Here is a 21,313-nt window from a genome sequence, read left to right as displayed (position 1 = left end):
ACTCCCTCAATTTTATTTTACTTGTTCTTGATTAACCTAACACATTTCTTAAGAAATTTTTAATTAGGGGTGCATTTTATTAAATTAATATTATTAATAATGTCTTGAAATTCTAAATTTGGCTATTATTAATATTTTATTATATAGTTATTTAATACTAAGGATCAAAAGAAAAAAATATTACAAAAGAACACTTTGATTTCATAAATTAAACAAGTAAATTCGAATAACCAACTTTAGTATAAGAGTCAAATAAAGTAAAACAAAGAAAATAAAATACACAATTAATATGAAACGGAGGAAGAAAGGGCAAAGCCACCTTATGCTTAGGAGATTCACCCAAACCTTCTTCGATGGAAAATTATACTATTTATATATGATTAAAATTATTTTTCTGTATATGTATATGCAATGGATGTTGAACCTGCTTCAGTTAATTTGTGTGCTTATTTCTTTCAATTTTGAATTCTAGTGAAAATTCTAACTCCGCTGCGGGGAGGAGAACTTCCCAAAGACTCTATTTATTACCTTTGAAATGTTTTTTAATGCTTGGTTTCTACAACTCTCCTCTCTTTTCCTTCATTCTTTTTGCTTTACCCCATCAACTAAACACACTTCCAAGACACATTTTTCCTGCAAAGTGTTGTTAAAAAAGGTTTAGTTTTGCTCTTTCTCTTCATAAAAAAGAACATTTTTGAACTTCTTTTACTTTACTTTTTCTTGATTTTTGCTCTTACAAATTTTTGGATTTCTTCAAACTCTACTACCTTTACAAGCCATTTGCTTATGTTTGTTGCTATGGAACTCAAATCTTGAAGCACTTTGGGGTAAACTTTTTCTCAATTATTCAAACATAAAAAATTATTGTCCTTCAATTTTTGTTAATATATGTGGTTCTTTGCTTCAGTTTTCGCATTATTTTGATGGTAAATCTTAAAGCCATTTGCTTTGTTTTGGGTTACTTGAGCCATGATATTTTTGAAAATGATTTCTTGACCTTTATAGGATAGGGATAAAGTTTACGTACATTTAACATTTTGTTGATTCACGTAGTAGAAGTATACGGAATATGTTGTCGTTTGTATTTTATTTTTATTTAATATTATTTTGTTGTGATTTACTTGAGTCAAATTGATATTTTTAAAATCGAGCTTTCTATCTCTATAATATAAGAATAAAATTTGTATACATCCTACCTTTTTTTTCAAACTAACCTAATAAAATTAGAATTACACGAAAGATATTGTGGTTTGTTATTTACCTGTCTTTTCTACTTCTTCCGTTTTGATTTTACTGACCCAACTGCTCCTTTTTGGTTGAAAGTCAAAACCAAATCCAACTTTATATGTATATCCAATTCACGCCAAAAATTTCCCCTCATAAATTTCTTAGATTTTTTTTTTAATAATTAATGTTTTATCAGTGAGTACATGACATCATTTTTATTTTTTGAATTTACATTATGTACATCAAAATGTGAATAATTTGTAAGTTTAAGTTACATGCACACAGCATTGATAGTGGTAGTATAGTTTAACATGTGATGATCATATTTCTTGGAGTGCTGAGTACTGACTCTCTTTAATTACCAGATTATTACTTAATGTTTATCATAGGTTGACTAATAATTACCTTTTAATAAATATGATTATGTACAGAACTTAAACTTATACTGCAATAGTAGTTTTAACTCGTACACATTTATATATTTCAACATATTGTATATTTTACTTTGTTTTAATTTAGTTTTTGATTATCAATCTAATTTATTATGACGATTATATGTAATTATCACTTACGTGATTTGATACTCCCAAAACTGCATTCGCTATTTCTCCACGTAGCTAGTGTTTGATTATAAATTTTAAATCAAATTTTAAAAATTATCTTTAGATTTCGTTTTGTCATAAAATTTGATTAGAGATTTTGAAAATCTTACCTTTAAATATTCTCAAGTTCCCATGAGCCAGTTTTTTAGACTTCCACTAACAAAATTTCAATTTTTTTCAAATAAAATGCATGTAATATAACTTCAAAAACTCAAAATTTTAATTTTTAATTTCAACCTCAAAATCTACTACGGGCTTTGTACTCTCACTGATTATTGCAGTACTTTGTACCTACAATAAAATAATGTTGGTCTTTTTTTTTTTTTTTTTTTTTTCAGACGCTAAGAAGGGTAAAGGACAAAAATTCAACAAGCAGAGCTAGAGATTTAAAGATAACGTAAATCACAAGGTTTTCTTTCTTGTTCTATCTCTTTCCCTCATATTTTATCCTTTTTCGTTCCTAATTAATGTGATACTTTTTAAAATTATTGAAATTCAATTTCAAAATTTTAAATTCGTGATTTTGAATAAATTATTTGAATATTTTGACCAACACAAATACAATAATACTAATAATAACAACAATATATTCAGTGAACATAATCTAAGAATAATTAGTAAAGTTGTTGTCGTGTAATTAGATCACAGATTTCAATCGTAAAAACAACCTCTTGTTGAAGGTAAGATAGGGCTGCGTAAAATAAACCCTCATAATCTAATTATTTCTTGTACTCTGCATATAGCAAGAGTTTTAGTAACCCTTTTTTTTTTATACTAATATATTTGATGTAATTCTATAAATAACATTTAAAAATTTTAGAATATACATAAATTTTGCTCTTAACTCGCATGAGATATAGATAAATTTTTCATATTTTTTTTTAGTGTGAGTACGTGCACTTATTTTGTTGCATAGTTGAGGCAATTAACTTTTGTGAAAGGAGGAGTAAATGAATGAAAAATAGAGTAGTGTGTCTTCTCTGTGTACATTCTCATCATTGCTCTTTCCTTTTTACTAGTGTCTTTTGGCCTTTAATTCTTAACCATATCTTCTCCAATTCTTGGAAATGAATAGTGCTACAGAATTTACAGTATATTCTTTAAACACACACACACCCTCGAAACCCCCGCAACCCAACCCAGCAAATTACTATTCCACAGAGGATCATTATTACCTAAGATGTTCGGAATATTTAAAAATATAATATTATATTCGTATCGTATTCTTTAAAATTGCATTAGTTTTAACGAATTCGGTATACGTTTGATGATATTTTTGAAAAGTTCGAGCAACATAAACTATAAATGTAGTTTAGAGATGGACGAAAATAATTTATTTGATTTTATGAATGACTGGTCAATGAATTGATTTTTTACCAAAAATGTTACTGCTCAACCTAGCCCTCATTGCTTGTACTTATTCATATTGAAGATTTTATTATTAATAAAAGACCGCTAAACATTTAGTCTAGTGGTATTTTAAAAAAAGTTGTTGCATCCGTATCGGATTCTTTAAGATTGCAGTAGTTTTGAAAGATTCAACACATAATCGATGATATTTTTGAAGGGTCCGAGCAACACAGACTATGACTATAGTTTAGAGATGGACGAAAATAATTTATTTGATTTTATGAATGACTGGTTATGAATTGACTTTTTATCAAAAATATTGTTATATTCGTATCAAATTCTTTAAAATTGTATTAGTTTGAAGGATTCGATACGCTTCTAATGACAATTTTTAAGAGTTCAAGCAACATAGATTATGACTATAATCTAGAGATGGACGAAAATAATTTATTTTATTTAATTTTATGAATGACTGATTATGATTATGAATTGACTTTTTAGTTTTAATAAATAGGTTGGTTTGATTTATTGCTCTTTGTTGGTGCCTATTTTGCTTTATTAGATGTTGGTTCATATATACAACCTCACACGTAATTTTTGTCGTCTAATTATTTGATTGATTAATTTAAATATGTATTAATAAATAGGTTGGTTTGATTTATTGCTTTTTTTTGTTGCCCATTTTACTTTATTAGATGTTGGTTCACGTATACAACCTCACACGTAATTTTTTTCGTCTAGTTATTTGATTTGATTAATTTAAATATGTATTGTGTAGGCTTATTTAAAAAGAAATCACTCCTTATAAAAATTATTCATAACTTCCATCTTAATAATAATATCAATGTCAGAAGAATAATTTTTTCTTTGACCTTTTCTCGAGCTTTGTCAAGTTTATTACGATTAATTTGATTAATTTAGATCAGTATAAAGTAAAATGTATTTAAAAAAACTGCTCGATTGAAAAAGATTATTCATTTTTAAAACTCAAATTTAAATCTTTCTATAAAAGTAGATAAATTTTATCCATCTAACAGACCTATCGGTGATACCCACACTCATAAAATTGCAGTCACAACTACTTCCCCATCTCAGAATATATATTTTGATTTCTTAAAGTAATTTAAATTATTTATTCTTTTAAAATTTTAAGATAAAATTAATTATAGTCTTTTCATTTATATTTAGCAGTAGTTTTTTTTTAAATCTACATATATTTTGTAAATATTCAATGAAGAGAAACTTTATCTTGAAAATAAAATAGTCAAAAAAATTTAATTAATATTTTTTTATATGACATATAAAAGAGAAATACGACGAATACGTTAAGAGGAAGAAGTACTATCTTATCCATCAAAGGTGATGAGTATTAAAAGAAAAATAATAAATGTGACCTTTGCGTATGAATCTTCATTTTATATATGGTCCCTTACAAAATAGAATAAAAAATTAAATGAGTGTTGATTTTATGGTGGTGACCAAGTCTATTAAACGTGCATTTTTGGGTTATAGCCCAATGGTCCAAAGTCACAAGCTTCATAAATAATTGAAGAAGAAACTAATGGGGCGTGCGAGTTGTTCGAATTGAATATGAAAATTTTAATTCATATTTTTTATTTTTGAGCCTTTAAGGTAGGTCATGACAATTAACAATCTCAGGCTCCCATTTGACCATAATAATTTTTCTTTTTGATTTTTTTTATTTCAAAAATAATGTTTGATCATACGAATTTCAAATGTACAATTTGGTGTTGTATTTAAAAAAAATGAAAATAAGTTTTCACTCCACTTTTTTCATAAAAGTTCAAAAACAATTTCAACTAATTTTTTTTTATTTTCAGTTCACTTCTTAGAATGTTTGTCTTTCTATTGTTAATAAGGATTGAAGATACTTTGCATGACGTGTTATTCTATATTAAACTTAATACTCTAATGGATAGGATTGCAAGGAACTAATACATTGGACCTTTAGAAATTACACTTATTAATATTGGACACATACGATATAGATTCATCATTTTATATTACATAAAAGCAAAATAAAAAATTAAAATGAAAAAGATAAAAATAAAAGAAGGAAATTAAAAAGTATGTAATTACCATCAATTCATAGCTCCCACTGTGAATTGAAGAGTAATTATTTTCGTTCAATTACCGTTTAACTACCTGCTGACCATAATTTATCTTGTTAACCAAACATGTCAAACTATATATAATTACATCCAATTATACCAAATTCAACTTTTCATCTAAATGTTCACATTGTAGCCTCTAGGTTATCAGTGGTTCACTTATTACTTTTACATGACTCGAATTTTTTAATTATTGGATGGAAATGAATGTCAATAATGTAATGCCAACTCTAGTAGTACTAAAGATTGAAATTGACCTATAGTACCTTTCCCTATTTTAATTTCCAAGTTCTGAATATAATGTATTCACAACAACCCCTTCACATATATTGTTGCCATTTATCATATAAAAATTAAATAGTTACTCTCACAGTGCGAAAAAAATAGAAAATAAAAAATAAAATATGAACGACATATTTAAGACTGAAATATGTAGGAAATTTAATATGAATTTAAACATTTTATATATGGTCGATTTTCATCCATGTTCGATCAATTGATCTCACAATTAGACGTGTGTATTATTACGCTCACGTGCATAATCTTAGTTTGAGTCTATCTTTACACATCTTCTACCCCAAATAAATATCTACATATATACAATGTATTCTTAATATACAATATCAATATTCGAAGAAGTGAACAACTGTTGAAGTGTATGATCATCGCATTTAAAAATGTAAGGAGACCTCTGCCTGCTCTGATACCATGTTGAAGTGTGTGACCATCTCATCTAAAAGCTTAAGTTGTTAGAGAGAGCATATTTTTATTATTTAATTATATTTTTAACATGAACACATTAATCAATCACTATATAATATCAAATATATATATATATATATATATATATATATATATATAGTAAAAGAATTCGAAGAAGCCATATATTTGTGATATAACTTGGTTCAAAGATCTATCAGCCCTATATAATTTGTTTTAAATTATAATTTTCAAAATCTTTCTTCTTTAACTTGGTAGATATATACTTTCTTCATTTGCTTTAACTTGTCACTAATTTCTTAATTAAATTTCTACTTTTAATTATTATTTCTGATATATCAATCACTTGGTTCAAAGATATATCAGCTCATATATGACTTGTTTTAGATTATAATTTTCAAAATCTTTCTTCTTTAACTTGGTAGATATATATTTTCTGCGTTTGTTTTTACTTGTCACTAATTTTCTAAATGGATTTTTACTTTTACTTGTCATTTTGATATATCAAGAAAAGTTAATTTCTTTTTTATTTTTTCTTAGCATTAATTATTTTTTCTTCAAATTAATTTCAAAGTAAGCATCATTTAACAGAGATACTATATTAAAATAATTTTACTATTAATTATTTTTTTAATAATCAAATTAAAATATGTCAAGTAAAAGCGAATGGAGAAAGTATTTTTTAATTGTTAATGTAACATGATTTAGCGAGTTTATTTTTTCTTTTTTTTCCTTTGGTTCTTTCTAGTGGAGCATGGATGGAGCCAGCTTAGATGAAGGCCGAATGGTGATTGAGTACACATTCTTATAGAAAAATTATATGATATATAAAGATTAAATATTAAATTTTGTAAGTATACATTTAATTTTATCACACTTCATACAACTAAGAAATAAAAAAAAATTTCACATTCTTCGTGAAATTTCTGATTCCATCCGAATGTGGTTGTTGGGAAGAGTATATAGTGATTTAAAAGTATGGAAAAGGGAATAAAAGAATAAAACTTTGGGTTTTGCAGTGCATAGTCATTTTCAGAAAAAGAAGTGTTTATGGGTCAATGAGATATATATTCATTGTTTCAAGTGCTGCCCACACTCCACAACACAATGTTGTCCTCACTTATGCAGACAATTTGGACTCTTTGGTTGGGACACTAAATACCCCCTCCCTAACTCTTAAATTTTTTTTTGGTTGGGGGAAGATCATGTAATTAGGAAAAAAATAATGAATTGTCATCAATCTCCAAACAGGAAAATGGAAACAACTATAATAATAATAATATAGGGGTATGAAATTTTATTAGTGAGGTTTAAAGAAGATAGAGTGTACATAATTTTTGTTTCTATTTTAAAAAGATAAAAGAAGTTGAAAAATTTTTAAGCTCAGGCGTAATGAATTAAAGTAGAACAGAAAAATAGAAAACTCCTAAAACTAATAAAAATAAGAATTTAAGTTTTGTGCATCGTCAGTGTAGAAAATATTCTATACTGTTAGGTAAACTTACTTGCTATTGCAGGTTATCTAATTTTTTCTTTTTTTAAAATTTTATGTAAATAATTGGATAACTTGTAATAGCAGGTCAAGTTAACGGATATTGTAGAATTTTTCGTGCACTAATGATACACATAACTTAAACTCTAAAAATAAATAATTACATCATTAGAATTTATAAGGTAAGATTTAGTCCCATTAATTTATATAGAGGGAAGTTTTTTTTTGGGGGGGGGGGGGGGGGGGGGGGGGGGGGATTGGGGAGGTGGAGTTGCTCAATTGACAAAAGTTGAATAATGAACTATTCCTCCCTTCATTTTAATGTATTTATCTTAGTTTTAATTTTAGTCTTTTTAAAACGAATGATATTTTCTTAGTAACTCTTTGCATTTAGTATATAATAAAAATATCTTACATTGTATAACGCGCATTTTTAGTTTTAGGCCATAAAATATAAATATCTTTTGCATTTTCTTAAACTTTACAGAGAATCAAATCAAGATAAATAAATTAAAACGAAATTAAGAAGTAACTTTCATGAGAAACAGATAAGTAGATAGTAAATAAATCATGGGTTGTGGTGTAGTGATGAATTTGCTTCATCCTTAATCAGAGGTCTTAGATTCGCGTTTTGGGTATAGAAAAAATTCTATTGAAAGCATAACCTTCGTAATAGGCCCACAATACATAATTCAAATTAATAGGGATTCTAATATAGACACCGCACACCGGATGTAAAATAATGTAAAAAGAAATAAAGGAGCATACCAAGCTGCTGCTGTCCTTTTTATCAGTACAACACATTGGGAATAAATCACTTAGTCAGTCATTGGGCCTTGGACCAACCACTTGGACCGTTAATGGTGAAACCATTCTGCCAACAATCTATTGATCCATCTCTATCTTCCTTTGGATCTAAATTTTAAATTTAATTAACTCAAAAGGTTAAACGGATCGGAAACACCCCTACTTCGTCTGAGGTAGTGATATGGACTGCATACGCTTTATCCTTCACAGATCTACTTTATAGAAATATACTGGGTATATTATTGTTAAACGGTTAAACGTACACATTTCTAGTGTTCTCATGTCTTGTTTCGTCAGTCGAATATCCTTTATAAAAAAATTATAAGTATTTTTTTTGATCAAAAATGATTTTTTCAATTGATGTTGTTACTCTTTTCCATTTTAATTGACTTGAACCCATACTTCTGTTTAAAGGCGAAATGATCCCAACTATCCACCACAATCCATGTTACTTTTCAACATATATTGAACGTTGAATATCCTTAAAAACAAAATTCCTAATTTCGTCACAATATAAAGTCCAAACAAAAATTAGTTACGGTCGGATTCATTAGCTTTGATCCAACCTTTGTATTAATAAGTACTAAAGAATTCATTGCATACATATAAATTTTTCATGTAACATCAGTAACTTTAAAAGATTATAATTTTAAACTCGTAAATTTTAAATTCTAACTCAACTTTTAATAAAAATTATTGAATTTATGTGAATTATAGTCTACATATTGTAGATTGGCCTCTGCTGGCAGTAGCAGTATTATTTCTGAAAAACTGTTAGAAAATCTCTGATAACTCTTATCAGCAGCATTTAGCATTAAATGTTGAAAATCCTTTGGATCCTGAGAACTTCTTTTCTTATTTGCAGCATTTACTATTAAATACTTTGTTGTACTATTATCTTAGCTCTAGCTTTTTGGGGTGCATCCTATAAATTAATTAAATTTTATAGACCAAAATTATGACACACTAGTGATTCATTTTGATTCTTGATTATTTGAGCTACTATAGTCAACTCAAATATATAATCCTGGTCATCATCTTTATTTGTTCACTTTTTTATTTATATAAAAATTAAAAACAGTAAATAATAAAAGTAATTTTATCATATTACATTTTAAATATAATAAATTTAATATTTTAAAAAATACAATAGCAACAATAAAAAATTCAGTGTATTCTCACATAATGGATCTTGGGAGGGTAAGATGTATGCAGTCCATATCACTACCTCCGAAGAAGTAGAAAGCATGTTTCCGATAGACCCCCGGCTTAAGACAATGAATAATAATCAAATCCACAATAAAACATGGAACAAGATGACATAAATACGACACCCACAAGTAATAGTAACCAAAGAAAAGTAAACGAAATCGTAATAGAGCATGAAACAAGTTGTATTAGCAAGAATAATATACCCCACCAAGTAATACCCTACACTAGTGATCCAAATTGACACTAGCCTTCTATCCTAATTCGCGTCCTCCAGATCTTTCTATCTACTGTCATGTCCTCAGTAAGTTATAATTGCTTCATGTCCCGCCTAATCACCTCTTTCCAGTACTTCTTCGGCCTACCCTTACCCCGCCTAAAACCATCCAAAGCTAATCTCTCACACCTACGAATCAGGACATCCGTGTCCCTCCTCATCACGTGTCCGAACCATCTTAGTCGGACTTCCTGTATCTTGTCCTCCACCGAAGTCACTCACTTCCCTGGTTAGCCCACACATCCAGCGCAACATCCGCATTTTCGCCACCTTCATTTTTTGAATGTGGAAGTTCTTGACTGACCAACACTCCGCTCCATACAACATAGCCGGCCGGATTGCCACCCTGTAGAATTTGCCTTTAAGCTTGGGCCGCACCTTCTTGTCACACAACACCCCCGATGCGAACTCCCACTTCATCCATCCCGTTCCAATACGGTGTGAGACATCCTCGTCAATCTCACCGTTCTCCTGAATCATGGACCCGAGATACTTGAAACTATCCCTCTTACACACCACCTGTATGTTTTAAAAAAATACATTAGATAATAAATCACATTTAATGCTAAGGATAAATTGGATAGTAATAGGCCAACTATCTGATGATTTTATAACTAGACAAGTACTATTGGACATCTTATAATAGAAAAGTGGACAAGTAAAGATGAACGAAGAGAATAATACCTAATACTCTAAATTATGACCAGCTTCCTAGTGTGTATAAAAATAGTATTGAATTGTGTATTATTTTTCGTTTTAATTTGTTTGGCTAGTTTTGACTTAATGCAGAGTTCAAGAAAATTGAGAAGAATTTTGAATCTTGTAGTCTTAAACTGATGATATGTAGGATGTATTAAAATGACCATTTATAGCTCTCATTTGTTAACTAATCTTTTCCCTTAGTTTTAATAATTGAGAAATTCTCGAGGATCATGATCCGAAATAAATTCAATGAATAATGAGTTCGTTCTTCTATTTTTCCCCACTTGAATATCATTCTTTTATCTAGTGTTACTAGTGGCATGGTCGAACTGCAGAGTTGGAACTTTTATCAAAGAAATTTAAAATATAAAGAAATAGAAATCACGGAGATTCAACATTTACAATATGTAAGATAAAATAATTTTGACTTTTTTCGTCTAAAAGAATTCATCTTAATATGATATTCTAGCTCCACCCCTGCATGGCCACATAAATAAAGGGAAAAGTTTCACAAATAACCATTTTTAGTTCATCTAATTTATAAGTTATTCATATATCTCAATTTGAAACTTCATGATAGTGACTAGTTTTTCTCGAAAAGTGGATCGTGGACACTATTTCTACTTAAAAAAACAAAGTGCCAAGAATTAGGGTTTTGGGGGCATATTTTTGCAACCATGACAACAACATACTAAGTATAGTCCCACCAATATACAGGGCCGGAGCTACCCTTTGCCGAGGTTCATCCAAATACTTCGGCTAAAAATTATGTTATATATACATGATTAAAATTATTATATATATATATATATTAAATGTTGAACCCCTTCGATTAGTTCGTATGTTCACTTATGAATCCCCTTAGTGAATATCCTATCTCTGCCACTGTCGATAAATAAGCTATTTTCGAAAGACCCCGACTCCATATTTGGAACCATGTTGAAGCAAAAATAATCAAACAAGGTTCAAAAACTTGTGGTACAAATTTTGGTTAGTTTCAAAATTTGGGCTTATATTCTTTCTGCTTTTTGCAAAGGTAACAGGCAGAAAATTAGTAGGGGAAAATCCAGCAGTCTTTTTAAAAAAAATGGTCACGGACCTCAATGTTCAATGTATAGGGGACCCTGTAAATAATGTATATGTATGTATATATTTTCTGTCACATTGATTAAGACACTTCATTGAAGAAGTTTGTTAGCATTAAGTTGGACAGTCCATGAATTCTGTCTCTTCCTAGAATGAAATTTCTTATGTGATGTGATAGTAACAACAACAACAATAAACATATACCCTATGTACTCCACACGCGACGTTGGAGAGGATAATATGTACGCAGATCTAGACTCTACCTAGAGAGTAGAAAGGCTTTTTCTGTTAGACTATCGATTCGAGAAAATAATATGAGTGAAGAAAATGGGACAAAACTACAACAAGGCATGACAAAACATTACGAAAAAAGAAAGTAACTACAACAAAATAATACTTCCTCCATTTCATTTTATGTGTCATCATTTTTTTTTGGTTCGTCTAAAAAAGAATATCACCTTTACTTATTTGGTAATTATTTAATGACATCATTCCCATTTCATCCTTAATGAGTCTCACTTATTAAGAAAAGACAACTAAAAGATAAATATTTAAATAACTTTAAAAAAGAAGATTTTGTAAATTTTATAAAGTCATCACTTAATTATTAAACTCCGTATCCAATCTAATGGTAACACATAAAATAAAATGGAAAAAGTATGATAATTCATGAATTACAAACAATATGGTATAGTAATAGAAATCGAAGGAACAAGAACCTACTAAAAATCAAACGAAAGTGCAAAGCATGGCCTAAAGAAATTTTTGTGTCGCATTGTCACCAGACTAAATATTTATTTATGTCAAAAGATAATATTTTTATCTTATTTATACAGTATAAATTTTTGTAAGAGATTTAATTGAACCCCTTATATCCACCTAGCTCCACCTCATCCGTGTATATACATACAATATATATAAAATAAGATATGAGTTCAACTGAATTCCGTAATTTTGTCAGACCCTGTATATGTGTGAAAAAATATACTAACTGCCTACAAATAATAAATTTGAATCTAGTAATTCAAATTGTCAATGGGTTCAGCGGCATCGAAGTTCAGGCTGATCAAGAATCTTGAGTTTATGAGTTCTGGATTCTGGAAAAGGCAATTTACTAGATTCCGAGCTGCCGTTTGGCTATAGCTATTTCGAAGTTGAAATTTGAAAATCTGATTAAATTTCATGGTCAAATAGATATTTAAAAATAAATTACCAAAACTTATGGTCAAACAGATATTTGAAGATAAATTTCCAAAATTTACTCACAAATCTATGACCCAACTCTAGCTGAATAAAACTTATTATATATATTCAATGGATTTATTAATATAAATACAATGTTTTGGTCAAAGCTACTTATTCTTCCAAACGCGTAGCTAGAACTATCAAGTTCATATTTTGGATCCGGCTCTGTAAGCTGAGTGGTAAGTATCAAATACCTGTGCGTATTCATCTTCTTTTTGGTATCTACATGTATCAGTTACACTTTTAGTAATACCATTACCCCCTCCGTCCTACGTTTCAATTTGTTTATCTTACTATCCTTTTTATAAGTTCATATTTCTTCTTCTGACAACTCATTAGTTATAACTTTTCACATGATATGTTTAATACCACAAGAATAAACGCGCGTTTTGGTACATTCTAAATATCTTTAGTTTAAGATGAGAAGATTCAAAAGTTGAGTGAGTACTATATATTATCTTTATTGGTGAATTCAAGTAGGCTTCATATAGGTGTTTTGCTTTCTTGTGGGGTGACTATTTTAGTTGTTTTTACATTGCCCATTGGTATATGCATGGTTGCATGGCTTCTGTTTCTTTTTGGCTTTGTAAACCTTTTCAGCTAAAGAACCTCTATTGAAGACAAAATACTGTGAAGATTTAATTCTTTACTACTATTCCTTTTGCATCTTTCTTGGATCTACACGTGAAAAATGTCATGACAAAGTAAACTTTCATCAGTTACTATTTTTTCATTGTCTTATTATGCAGTTTTTTCATTCACCCTTATCTCGTTTTTTCGATTCTTTTAGCTTTCAATTTCTGAATTGTTATTATTATGCGTAACGCTTTATAAAACCAGCTCATGATGTTTTCGTTTCGTGTGTCATGTGAAGGTCACAAGAATGCCTCAGTGGCAAATGAAACTAGAGCCTCAGGAAAGGCATATGGTTTCAAGAACTCCGTTGCAAGAGTCGATGAATCAGAACGCGCAATGTCAGATTAGTGAAGAGCATAGTAGAATGGAAGAAGCTGTCAAGAGAAATAATAATGCGGGGAAGAGAAGAGCTAGGAGGAAAGGGAAAGGGATATTAGTCGAAAAAATGAAGGATATGAGTAATAATTCTGAGGTTTCTTCTGCTTGTTCTGCTTCATCATCATCTGAAAGAAGTATCGTGTTCCCACGTAGGCCGGGGTATGGCCAGTTGGGTACAAAGTGTTTGGTTAAAGCTAACCATTTCATTGCTGAGTTATCAGAAAGGAACTTAAGCCAATATAGCGTAAGGCGTTGTTAATTACTTCTTGATGCTTAAAGTTTCTGTTGGTAATGTTTTCGGAATGAATTTAGCTCCTTTTAATGATTTTGAATGCAGGTAAAAATTACTCCGGAAGTTAAGTGTACAATATTGAACAAGGCTATAATTGCGGAGTTGGTAAAACTTCATAAAGATGTCGACTTGGGTAAAAGAATTCCGGTTTTTGATGGAAGAAGAACAATTTATACAGCAGGATTGCTCCCTTTTAACTCGAAAGAGTTCACAATAACTCTTGGCGATGATGATGAATGGATCGGAATCACAAAGTACCTATTTGTCTACTTTTTCCTTTCGTTCACCTTATGGTTGAATTATAGCCGCTATGTTGCTCAAACTCTCCGATGCCTCCACACTCATGTCAGATGGATGTGCACCTCGCGACATTTTTAAAGAGTCTGAGCGATATAGTTAGTAGGAGTACTTGTTATTTAATTATTCGAATGAGAATTGATATTCTTGATAATTGTTCCAGGGAGCGTAAATTTACTGTCACGATCAAGTTCATCTCACAGGCAAACTTGCATCAGTTACGCGAACTTCTTTCAGGGAAGCAGGTGGAAAATCCTCCACAAGCACTTAAAATCATTGATATTGTGCTAAGGGAACTTGCTTCTCAAAGGTGCATTTCAGTTTTTGCGCTCTGATTGCGATGGTATATCATTGCACAACTAAACCAAAGTTATCAACTCATTATTTTGTTGTTCTCGTGTACTTTTAGGTACATATCGGTTGGGAGATTTTTCTATTCTCCGAATATCAAAAAACCACAAACACTAGGTAATGGTTTACAGTCTTGGCGGGGATTCTATCAGAGCATAAAACCTACTCAGATGGGATTGTCACTCAATATTGGTAGGGAAATCGCAAATTCCTTGGACGTTGAATTTATTCAACTTGGTTTGATGGTATGGATGTCTCATTACAATTTACTATCTTGTATCTATCAAATAGATATGTCAACAACAGCCTTCATTGAACCTCTCCCGGTTGTTGAGTTTGTTGCTCAAGTTTTGGGAAAAGACGTTAGTTCAAGGCCACTGTCCGATGCAGATCGAGTAAAGGTACAGATTATAAAAATGAATCAAATGAATTGATCCTTTAACTTTCTCAAAAACATTAACCATAAGACAGCATATGTTCAGTGTCTAGAAAAGCGTTTTGTCTCATATCATTGCAGATGTTCATTCTCAATTCTCTCTTAAAGCACTACAAAATAAGTTGTGTCCAAACTTTTACACTTGGACTCGAGACGTTGATACCCTTAATGTCAACATTTATTGCTTTAGATAAAAGCTGATCGATAATTTGTGCCTTATTCAGGTTAAGAAGGCTCTCAGAGGTGTTAAAGTTGAAGTTACACACAGGGGAAATATTCGAAGGAAATACCGAATTTCTGGTTTGACATCACAGCCTACAAGGGAGCTAATGTACTTCTAGTTTCCCATAGCTTGAGTTCTAGTTTTGTTTTTGCATTTCCACGGCTCTTAATGCTTTACTTTCTTATTCTCGATACAGTTTTCCTGTCGATGAGGAAAAGAACATGAAATCAGTCATCGAGTATTTTCAAGAGGTGTATGGATTTACCATTCAGTATCCTCATCTACCTTGTCTCCTTGTTGGAAGCCAAAAGAAAGTAAATTACTTGCCGATGGAGGTAAATACGCAAAGCTACTTCAAGATTCAATTATCTTTTATCTCAAGTGAAAAGTTTTTCCAAAATAATGATTGTTATAATAGGCTTGTAAGATACTCGAGGGACAGAGATACACCAAAAGGTTGGATGAGAAGCAGATAACTTCATTGTTAAAATCGTCGTGCCAAAGACCACGGGAACAAGAACTGGACGTTTTGCAGGTTTGTTGATCCATTTTCATGTAAACATCTCCCAAAAGAATGCCTCTTTCCTTTTTTGACAACTCTTTGACTCTAACTTTCCACATGGCATGCTAATGACCACAAGGCATTTTCGTACATTCCACATATCTTTACTCTAAGATCACAAGATTCAAATGTCCTCTTTACTTTCTTAAACTCCGTATCTAGTCAAAACCAGTCAACAATTGAAACTGAGGGAGTAATAAGCATACGCGCACACACACATTTATGCCAAGTTTTGAAATGCAATTGCTTTCTAGTAACAAAGACGGAGAGGGTTTTTCTGTTAATGAACTAAATGGCGTCTATGTACAGACCATTCACCAGAATGGATACAAGCAAGATCCTATTGCAAAAGAGTTTGGCATCAATATTGACGATAAGCTTGCATCAGTGGAGGCTCGAGTCCTCCCAGCACCGTGGGTAATGACTGATATAGGTGTACTTATATTACTCGTTTTCAAAACCACTAACAGATTTATTTACTCATTTGTTTTTCTTGTTTTTGTTAGTTAAAGTACCATGATGCAGGGAAAGAAAAGGAATGTCATCCACAGCTAGGCCAATGGAACATGATAAATAAGGTACACAAGATCCTTTGGTTTTAAATTTAGATTTGAAGATGATTTTAATCGAACATTGTTTGCCTTCATCATATAGAAAGTAATTAATGGAAGTACTGTAAACCACTGGGCTTGTATCAACTTCTCATGTAACGTCCAAGAAAACGCAGCCCGTGGCTTTTGTCAACAGCTTTCCCAAATGTGCCAAGTCTCCGGGATGGTAAATGTTCCCCATTTCAATATGTTTTAGCCTATGATGTTTGGATTCTTCAAAAATGCCTCTGGTCGCCCGTCAAATCCTTGAAAAGTCGTGGATTTTTGGAGGATCCACCAACGTTTTTGGACAATCCTAGCAACATAGCCTAATCATGCTGTCTAAATAGTCTTATTATCGACACTTCATCTCAGGAATTCAATAGTGAGCCAGTGATACCGATTTATTATGCAAGACCAGATCAGGCAAAGAAGGCACTAAATTATGTATACAATGCTGCTGCTAGTAAACTTGGAGGAAAAGAATTGGAGCTACTAATTGCCATTCTTCCTGATAACAATGGATCTTTGTATGGTATGTGCCAAGCTCCGTTGAGTCTTCTATAAATTTATTACACTCGTTAACATAATATCTAGTTCGTTGTAGTTTTCACTCTAAAAGGCTTTTGATCCTGAAAGAAATTAGTCCTAAGTCCCTTTTTCTTCTGAGTTTAAGTTTGTATGCCGTTAGAGTAAAAATCATCCAAATGCTGTATATAGGTATGTGAGATTTGAAATCTTGAAACTAAGATACGTTACCTGCTACAATAGATAAAGATGACGTGATGATGTAAATATGAATTATGTTTGATACGTCAGGAATATGAATTGTTTATATATGAATGAATGTTGTTGAGTGACGCATTGATCATTACTAAATCTTTAGGTACTCTGAAGAAAATATGTGAGACAGATTTGGGGTTGATTTCTCAGTGTTGCCTAACAAAGCATGTATTAAAAATTAGCAAGCAATATCTGTCAAATGTATCACTGAAAATAAATGTAAAGGTATGTAGCAATTCGACGCGCTGAGATGATTATTTTCCATGTTTAACTTTCAAAGTATGCGTTAGATGGATTTTTTCTTTAAGTTTAATCCTTGTCTGATAGATGGGAGGAAGAAACACGGTACTTTTAGATGCTTTGAGATGGAAAATCCCTCTCGTTAGTGATATCCCAACGATTATATTTGGTGCTGATGTGACTCATCCGGAATCAGGAGAGGACTGTAGCCCATCGATTGCTGCTGTAAGCATCAATAATTTGAGAGTTGATTTCGATAACTCAACTAATAGTTATTATCTTAGAAAGTTGCTTTATTTGTTGAAAAAAGTTGAAATCAAGAAGAATAGTGACGTTCTGAGATAATAACTATTAGTCGAGTGACCATATGAGAATCAACTCAAATATTTGTTTATCATATGTAAAGTTAGAACCTTTTTCAAAGTGTTTAAAGTTGGATATACTATATTCCTGATTCAGGTTGTTGCATCACAAGATTGGCCAGAAGTTACTAAATATGCCGGTTTAGTGTGTGCTCAGCCTCATAGACAAGAACTCATTCAGGATCTTTACCGGACATGGCAAGATCCTCAACGAGGAACAATGTCTGGAGGGATGATTAGGTTCATATTTATCGCCACTTAATTCTCGATACTGTTAACATTTTATTTTTAACAAATATGCATCGACATATTTGTTATACTCCCTTTTTCAGAGAACTTCTATTGGCATTCAAGAAAGCCACAGGACAGAAACCACTGAGAATAATATTCTACAGGTACTAACTATATCACGTGATAAGTTTCTTGATGAAAACAGAATATGAATTAATCGTCAATGTAATTAAGACCTCTCATTGAAATTTGGCTTTAGACCACTATTGAACAGCCCCTGCTTAGTTGTCTTTGTTCTTAATTTTATGCAGGGATGGTGTAAGTGATGGGCAGTTTTATCAGGTCCTACTTTATGAACTTGATGCAATTCGTAAGGTATATATGCAAATGTTGGAGCCATTTGTATACTGTTTTTAGTTTTGTGCTCGTCTAGTTCACTCACTCTGCGCGGTACACAGGCTTGTGCATCTCTTGAACCAGGTTACCAACCTCCAGTAACCTTCATAGTCGTTCAAAAACGTCACCACACACGACTTTTGCCAAATAACCACAATGACAGAAATCATACTGACAGGAGTGGAAACATATTACCTGGTAACACTTTTGCTCTTCTTACATTTGACTGTTGTGCTTACACTTATTGAAACATCTTACATCAAGAAATATGAGAGACTTGATATAATATAATATATTACTCCTCCGTTATGACGGTGTTTGATAGGACACGAAGTTTAAGAAAGAAAGATCGACTTTTAGAACTTATGGCGTTAAACATGCCGCACCATTTTCTTTTGTTTATAAGAGCATGCCACATAAAATGAAACAGACGGAGTTACAACCTAATTGTTAGTTAATATACTGGCAAATGTTCCATTTTAACTTCGTTATTTGTTATTTTCTCTTGTTTTTCGACTTAAAATCTCCAAATGCAGGTACCGTGGTGGATACAAAAATTTGTCATCCAACTGAATTTGATTTTTACTTATGCAGTCATGCTGGAATTCAGGTGAAGTACTAAGCATTTGATGTGTTTGTATGTCTTATCAAGTCGAATATAAGATATCACATTATAAATACGAGTCTTTATTTTGGATTTGCAGGGAACTAGTCGTCCTGCACACTATCATGTTCTCTGGGATGAAAATAATTTTTCCGCGGATGAAATGCAGTCTTTGACAAACAACCTTTGTTACACGTAAGCAATGTTGATTCCAAATGTTGCTTTCTATTTCAGTTTTTCGGAAAATTCAACCTTAGTGACTGTTGGATAAATTGCAGATATGCTCGATGCACTCGATCTGTTTCAGTAGGTAAAATTTCTATAGCCCTCTCCTAAGACAATTACAAGGCTTGTTTTACATGTACTTGCATTCATTCTTCGTCTATCTCAGTCATTCAACATACGCGTTTACTTCAAATTATTTAGGGTCTGCTATATAAATCCTCTTCATCCATTTTGCTTTGTTTAGATCATTTGAGTAGACTGCATTAGACTTTTTTTATGCTAGCCATCAACTTACTTTGTCGTGACATTATGAGCTCGTTTGAGTTAGTTGATAAACATAAGTGTCTGAACCACTTCTAGTGCTGGAACTCATTCTATAAGCAATAAAAATTACGTATTTGGATACTAGTGCTGAAGCAGATAGTAAACATATCGTTCTCTAAACATTCTAGCAATCGTTTTTTGTTGTGGATGCAGTTCCTCCCGCATATTATGCACATTTGGCGGCCTATAGAGCGCGTTTCTACGTGGAACCTGACTCACATGGAAATGGTTCAATGCGTAGCACGCGTGCAACGAATGGTTCTGTCAATGTCCGGCCACTACCAGCGTTGAAAGAGAAGGTTAAGAATGTGATGTTCTATTGCTAGAAGGTTGAATGTTGAATGTTACATAGTAGTAGTAGTAGTAGTCAGTACATGTATGAAAATTAGGATAGGGTTCTAATTATGAAATGCTATGTTCATATTGTAACTAGTAGGGAACAAATTTCAATAAGAAATTTTGTAATAGATGTCTCTGCTTTGTGTAATACATGTACAATGTCTAGTTTAATGTTTAGGAATCAGATGAATAGCTTTGCCATTTTATATTGTTCCTTTTATTGGTTTCCCTTCGGCATCCGGTACCCTCATTAGAGCCCGACTAGTCCAGATTCGCACCACGTATGACTCATTTGTAGAAACCGCTCCTTACCAAAAGATTTTTTTCATCCACAGAGCTCGAAACAGAGACCTCTCATTAAGAAATAAGCAGTCTCATCCGTTGCACCACATCCTTTAGTGGTATATTATATTGTTTCACGCCTCTTAAAAGTTGTTCACGAGTACTAGACCCCCGCAAATTTTAAGTGTCTAACTAATTTAGGGGGTCTTCATTATGTATTCTCCCACAATATAATAATCAGAGTCAAGAAATTAACATTCTAATTTCAAGCTACAATCAACATGGCATCTAATCTAAATTAATTGCAACGAGCATCCAATGAATATTAATTCATGCAGCTGGAGCATAATCATAGTCTCCATCATCACCATCTCCTTCCAAGGATGCTGCAGGAGCATAATCATGGTCTCGATCATCGTCATCTCCTTCCAAGGATGCTGCAGGACAATAGTCATGATCTCCATCATCATCTCTGTCTAAACAAGACTCTCTCTTCTCGTACCCAATAATCTTGAAAATGATAGACATTCTATATATCTCTACTTAGAAAATAGAAATATTGAAATATGAGATGATATTGAATGTTGTATGATCTCTTTGATATAGAAAATAAAATATGGTTTTTTTGTGGTTTGAATTGGTGAGGAAACTAAATGCTTATATAAAGGAAAGAGGCAAGTGTGGATTCATTTTGACACGTTAAAAAGTGTGTAATGTTACATGAGGAATGTGCAAAGCCATAAGCTTGGCTGAATTTTACTAACTTTTTGTGTTGCCACATCCAGAATTCACTTTACATGTCAATATATATATGATGAGTGTAATAAAGCTTATTCTCCATCCTTGTGGTGGAGATAGAATATCTCTCTCTCTTTCTTTCTAGCTTTATGAGTGGGAGATCATGAGTTGGATT

The 21,313-nt window shown here is 31.6% G+C and overlaps 1 protein-coding gene across 2 annotated transcripts; it reads left to right on the top strand.

Moving 5' to 3' along the window:
• Positions 1-551: 551 nt before the first annotated feature.
• On the top strand, positions 552-20,330 carry LOC107841044 (protein argonaute PNH1). Of its 2 annotated transcripts, none has more exons than XM_047396515.1 (24): positions 552-655; positions 2,168-2,238; positions 13,724-14,107; positions 14,201-14,409; positions 14,616-14,762; positions 14,862-14,995; positions 15,095-15,204; positions 15,464-15,570; positions 15,659-15,797; positions 15,881-15,997; positions 16,334-16,441; positions 16,531-16,602; positions 16,679-16,801; positions 16,990-17,149; positions 17,501-17,622; positions 17,725-17,862; positions 18,097-18,239; positions 18,332-18,394; positions 18,542-18,605; positions 18,689-18,824; positions 19,163-19,236; positions 19,331-19,425; positions 19,509-19,540; positions 19,933-20,330. In XM_047396515.1, the coding sequence occupies exons 3-24, from the start codon at positions 13,733-13,735 to the stop codon at positions 20,103-20,105; spliced, it is 2,841 nt and encodes a 946-aa protein (XP_047252471.1). In that variant the 5' UTR covers positions 552-655; positions 2,168-2,238; positions 13,724-13,732; the 3' UTR covers positions 20,106-20,330. The 2 variants fall into 2 exon arrangements, with proteins under 2 accessions (XP_047252471.1, XP_047252470.1); XM_047396514.1 differs by having other exon boundaries at positions 552-827.
• The last annotated feature ends 983 nt before the right edge of the window (positions 20,331-21,313 follow it).

The sequence above is a fragment of the Capsicum annuum genome, chromosome 9 (genome assembly GCF_002878395.1).
Source record: "Capsicum annuum cultivar UCD-10X-F1 chromosome 9, UCD10Xv1.1, whole genome shotgun sequence".
Lineage (NCBI taxonomy): Eukaryota > Viridiplantae > Streptophyta > Magnoliopsida > Solanales > Solanaceae > Capsicum > Capsicum annuum.
Note: the sequence above shows the minus strand (reverse complement) of the source record. Positions and strands in the feature narration are given on the sequence as shown.

Coding starts and splice junctions, on each gene's coding strand:
- LOC107841044 (XM_047396515.1), top strand. CDS start 13,733: ATGCCTCAGTGGCAAATGAAACTAGAGCCTCAGGAAAGGCATATGGTT. Junction 14,410..14,615: donor GAATGGATCGGAATCACAAA/GTACCTATTTGT, acceptor TAATTGTTCCAG/GGAGCGTAAATTTACTGTCA. Junction 15,798..15,880: donor TAAATTACTTGCCGATGGAG/GTAAATACGCAA, acceptor TTGTTATAATAG/GCTTGTAAGATACTCGAGGG.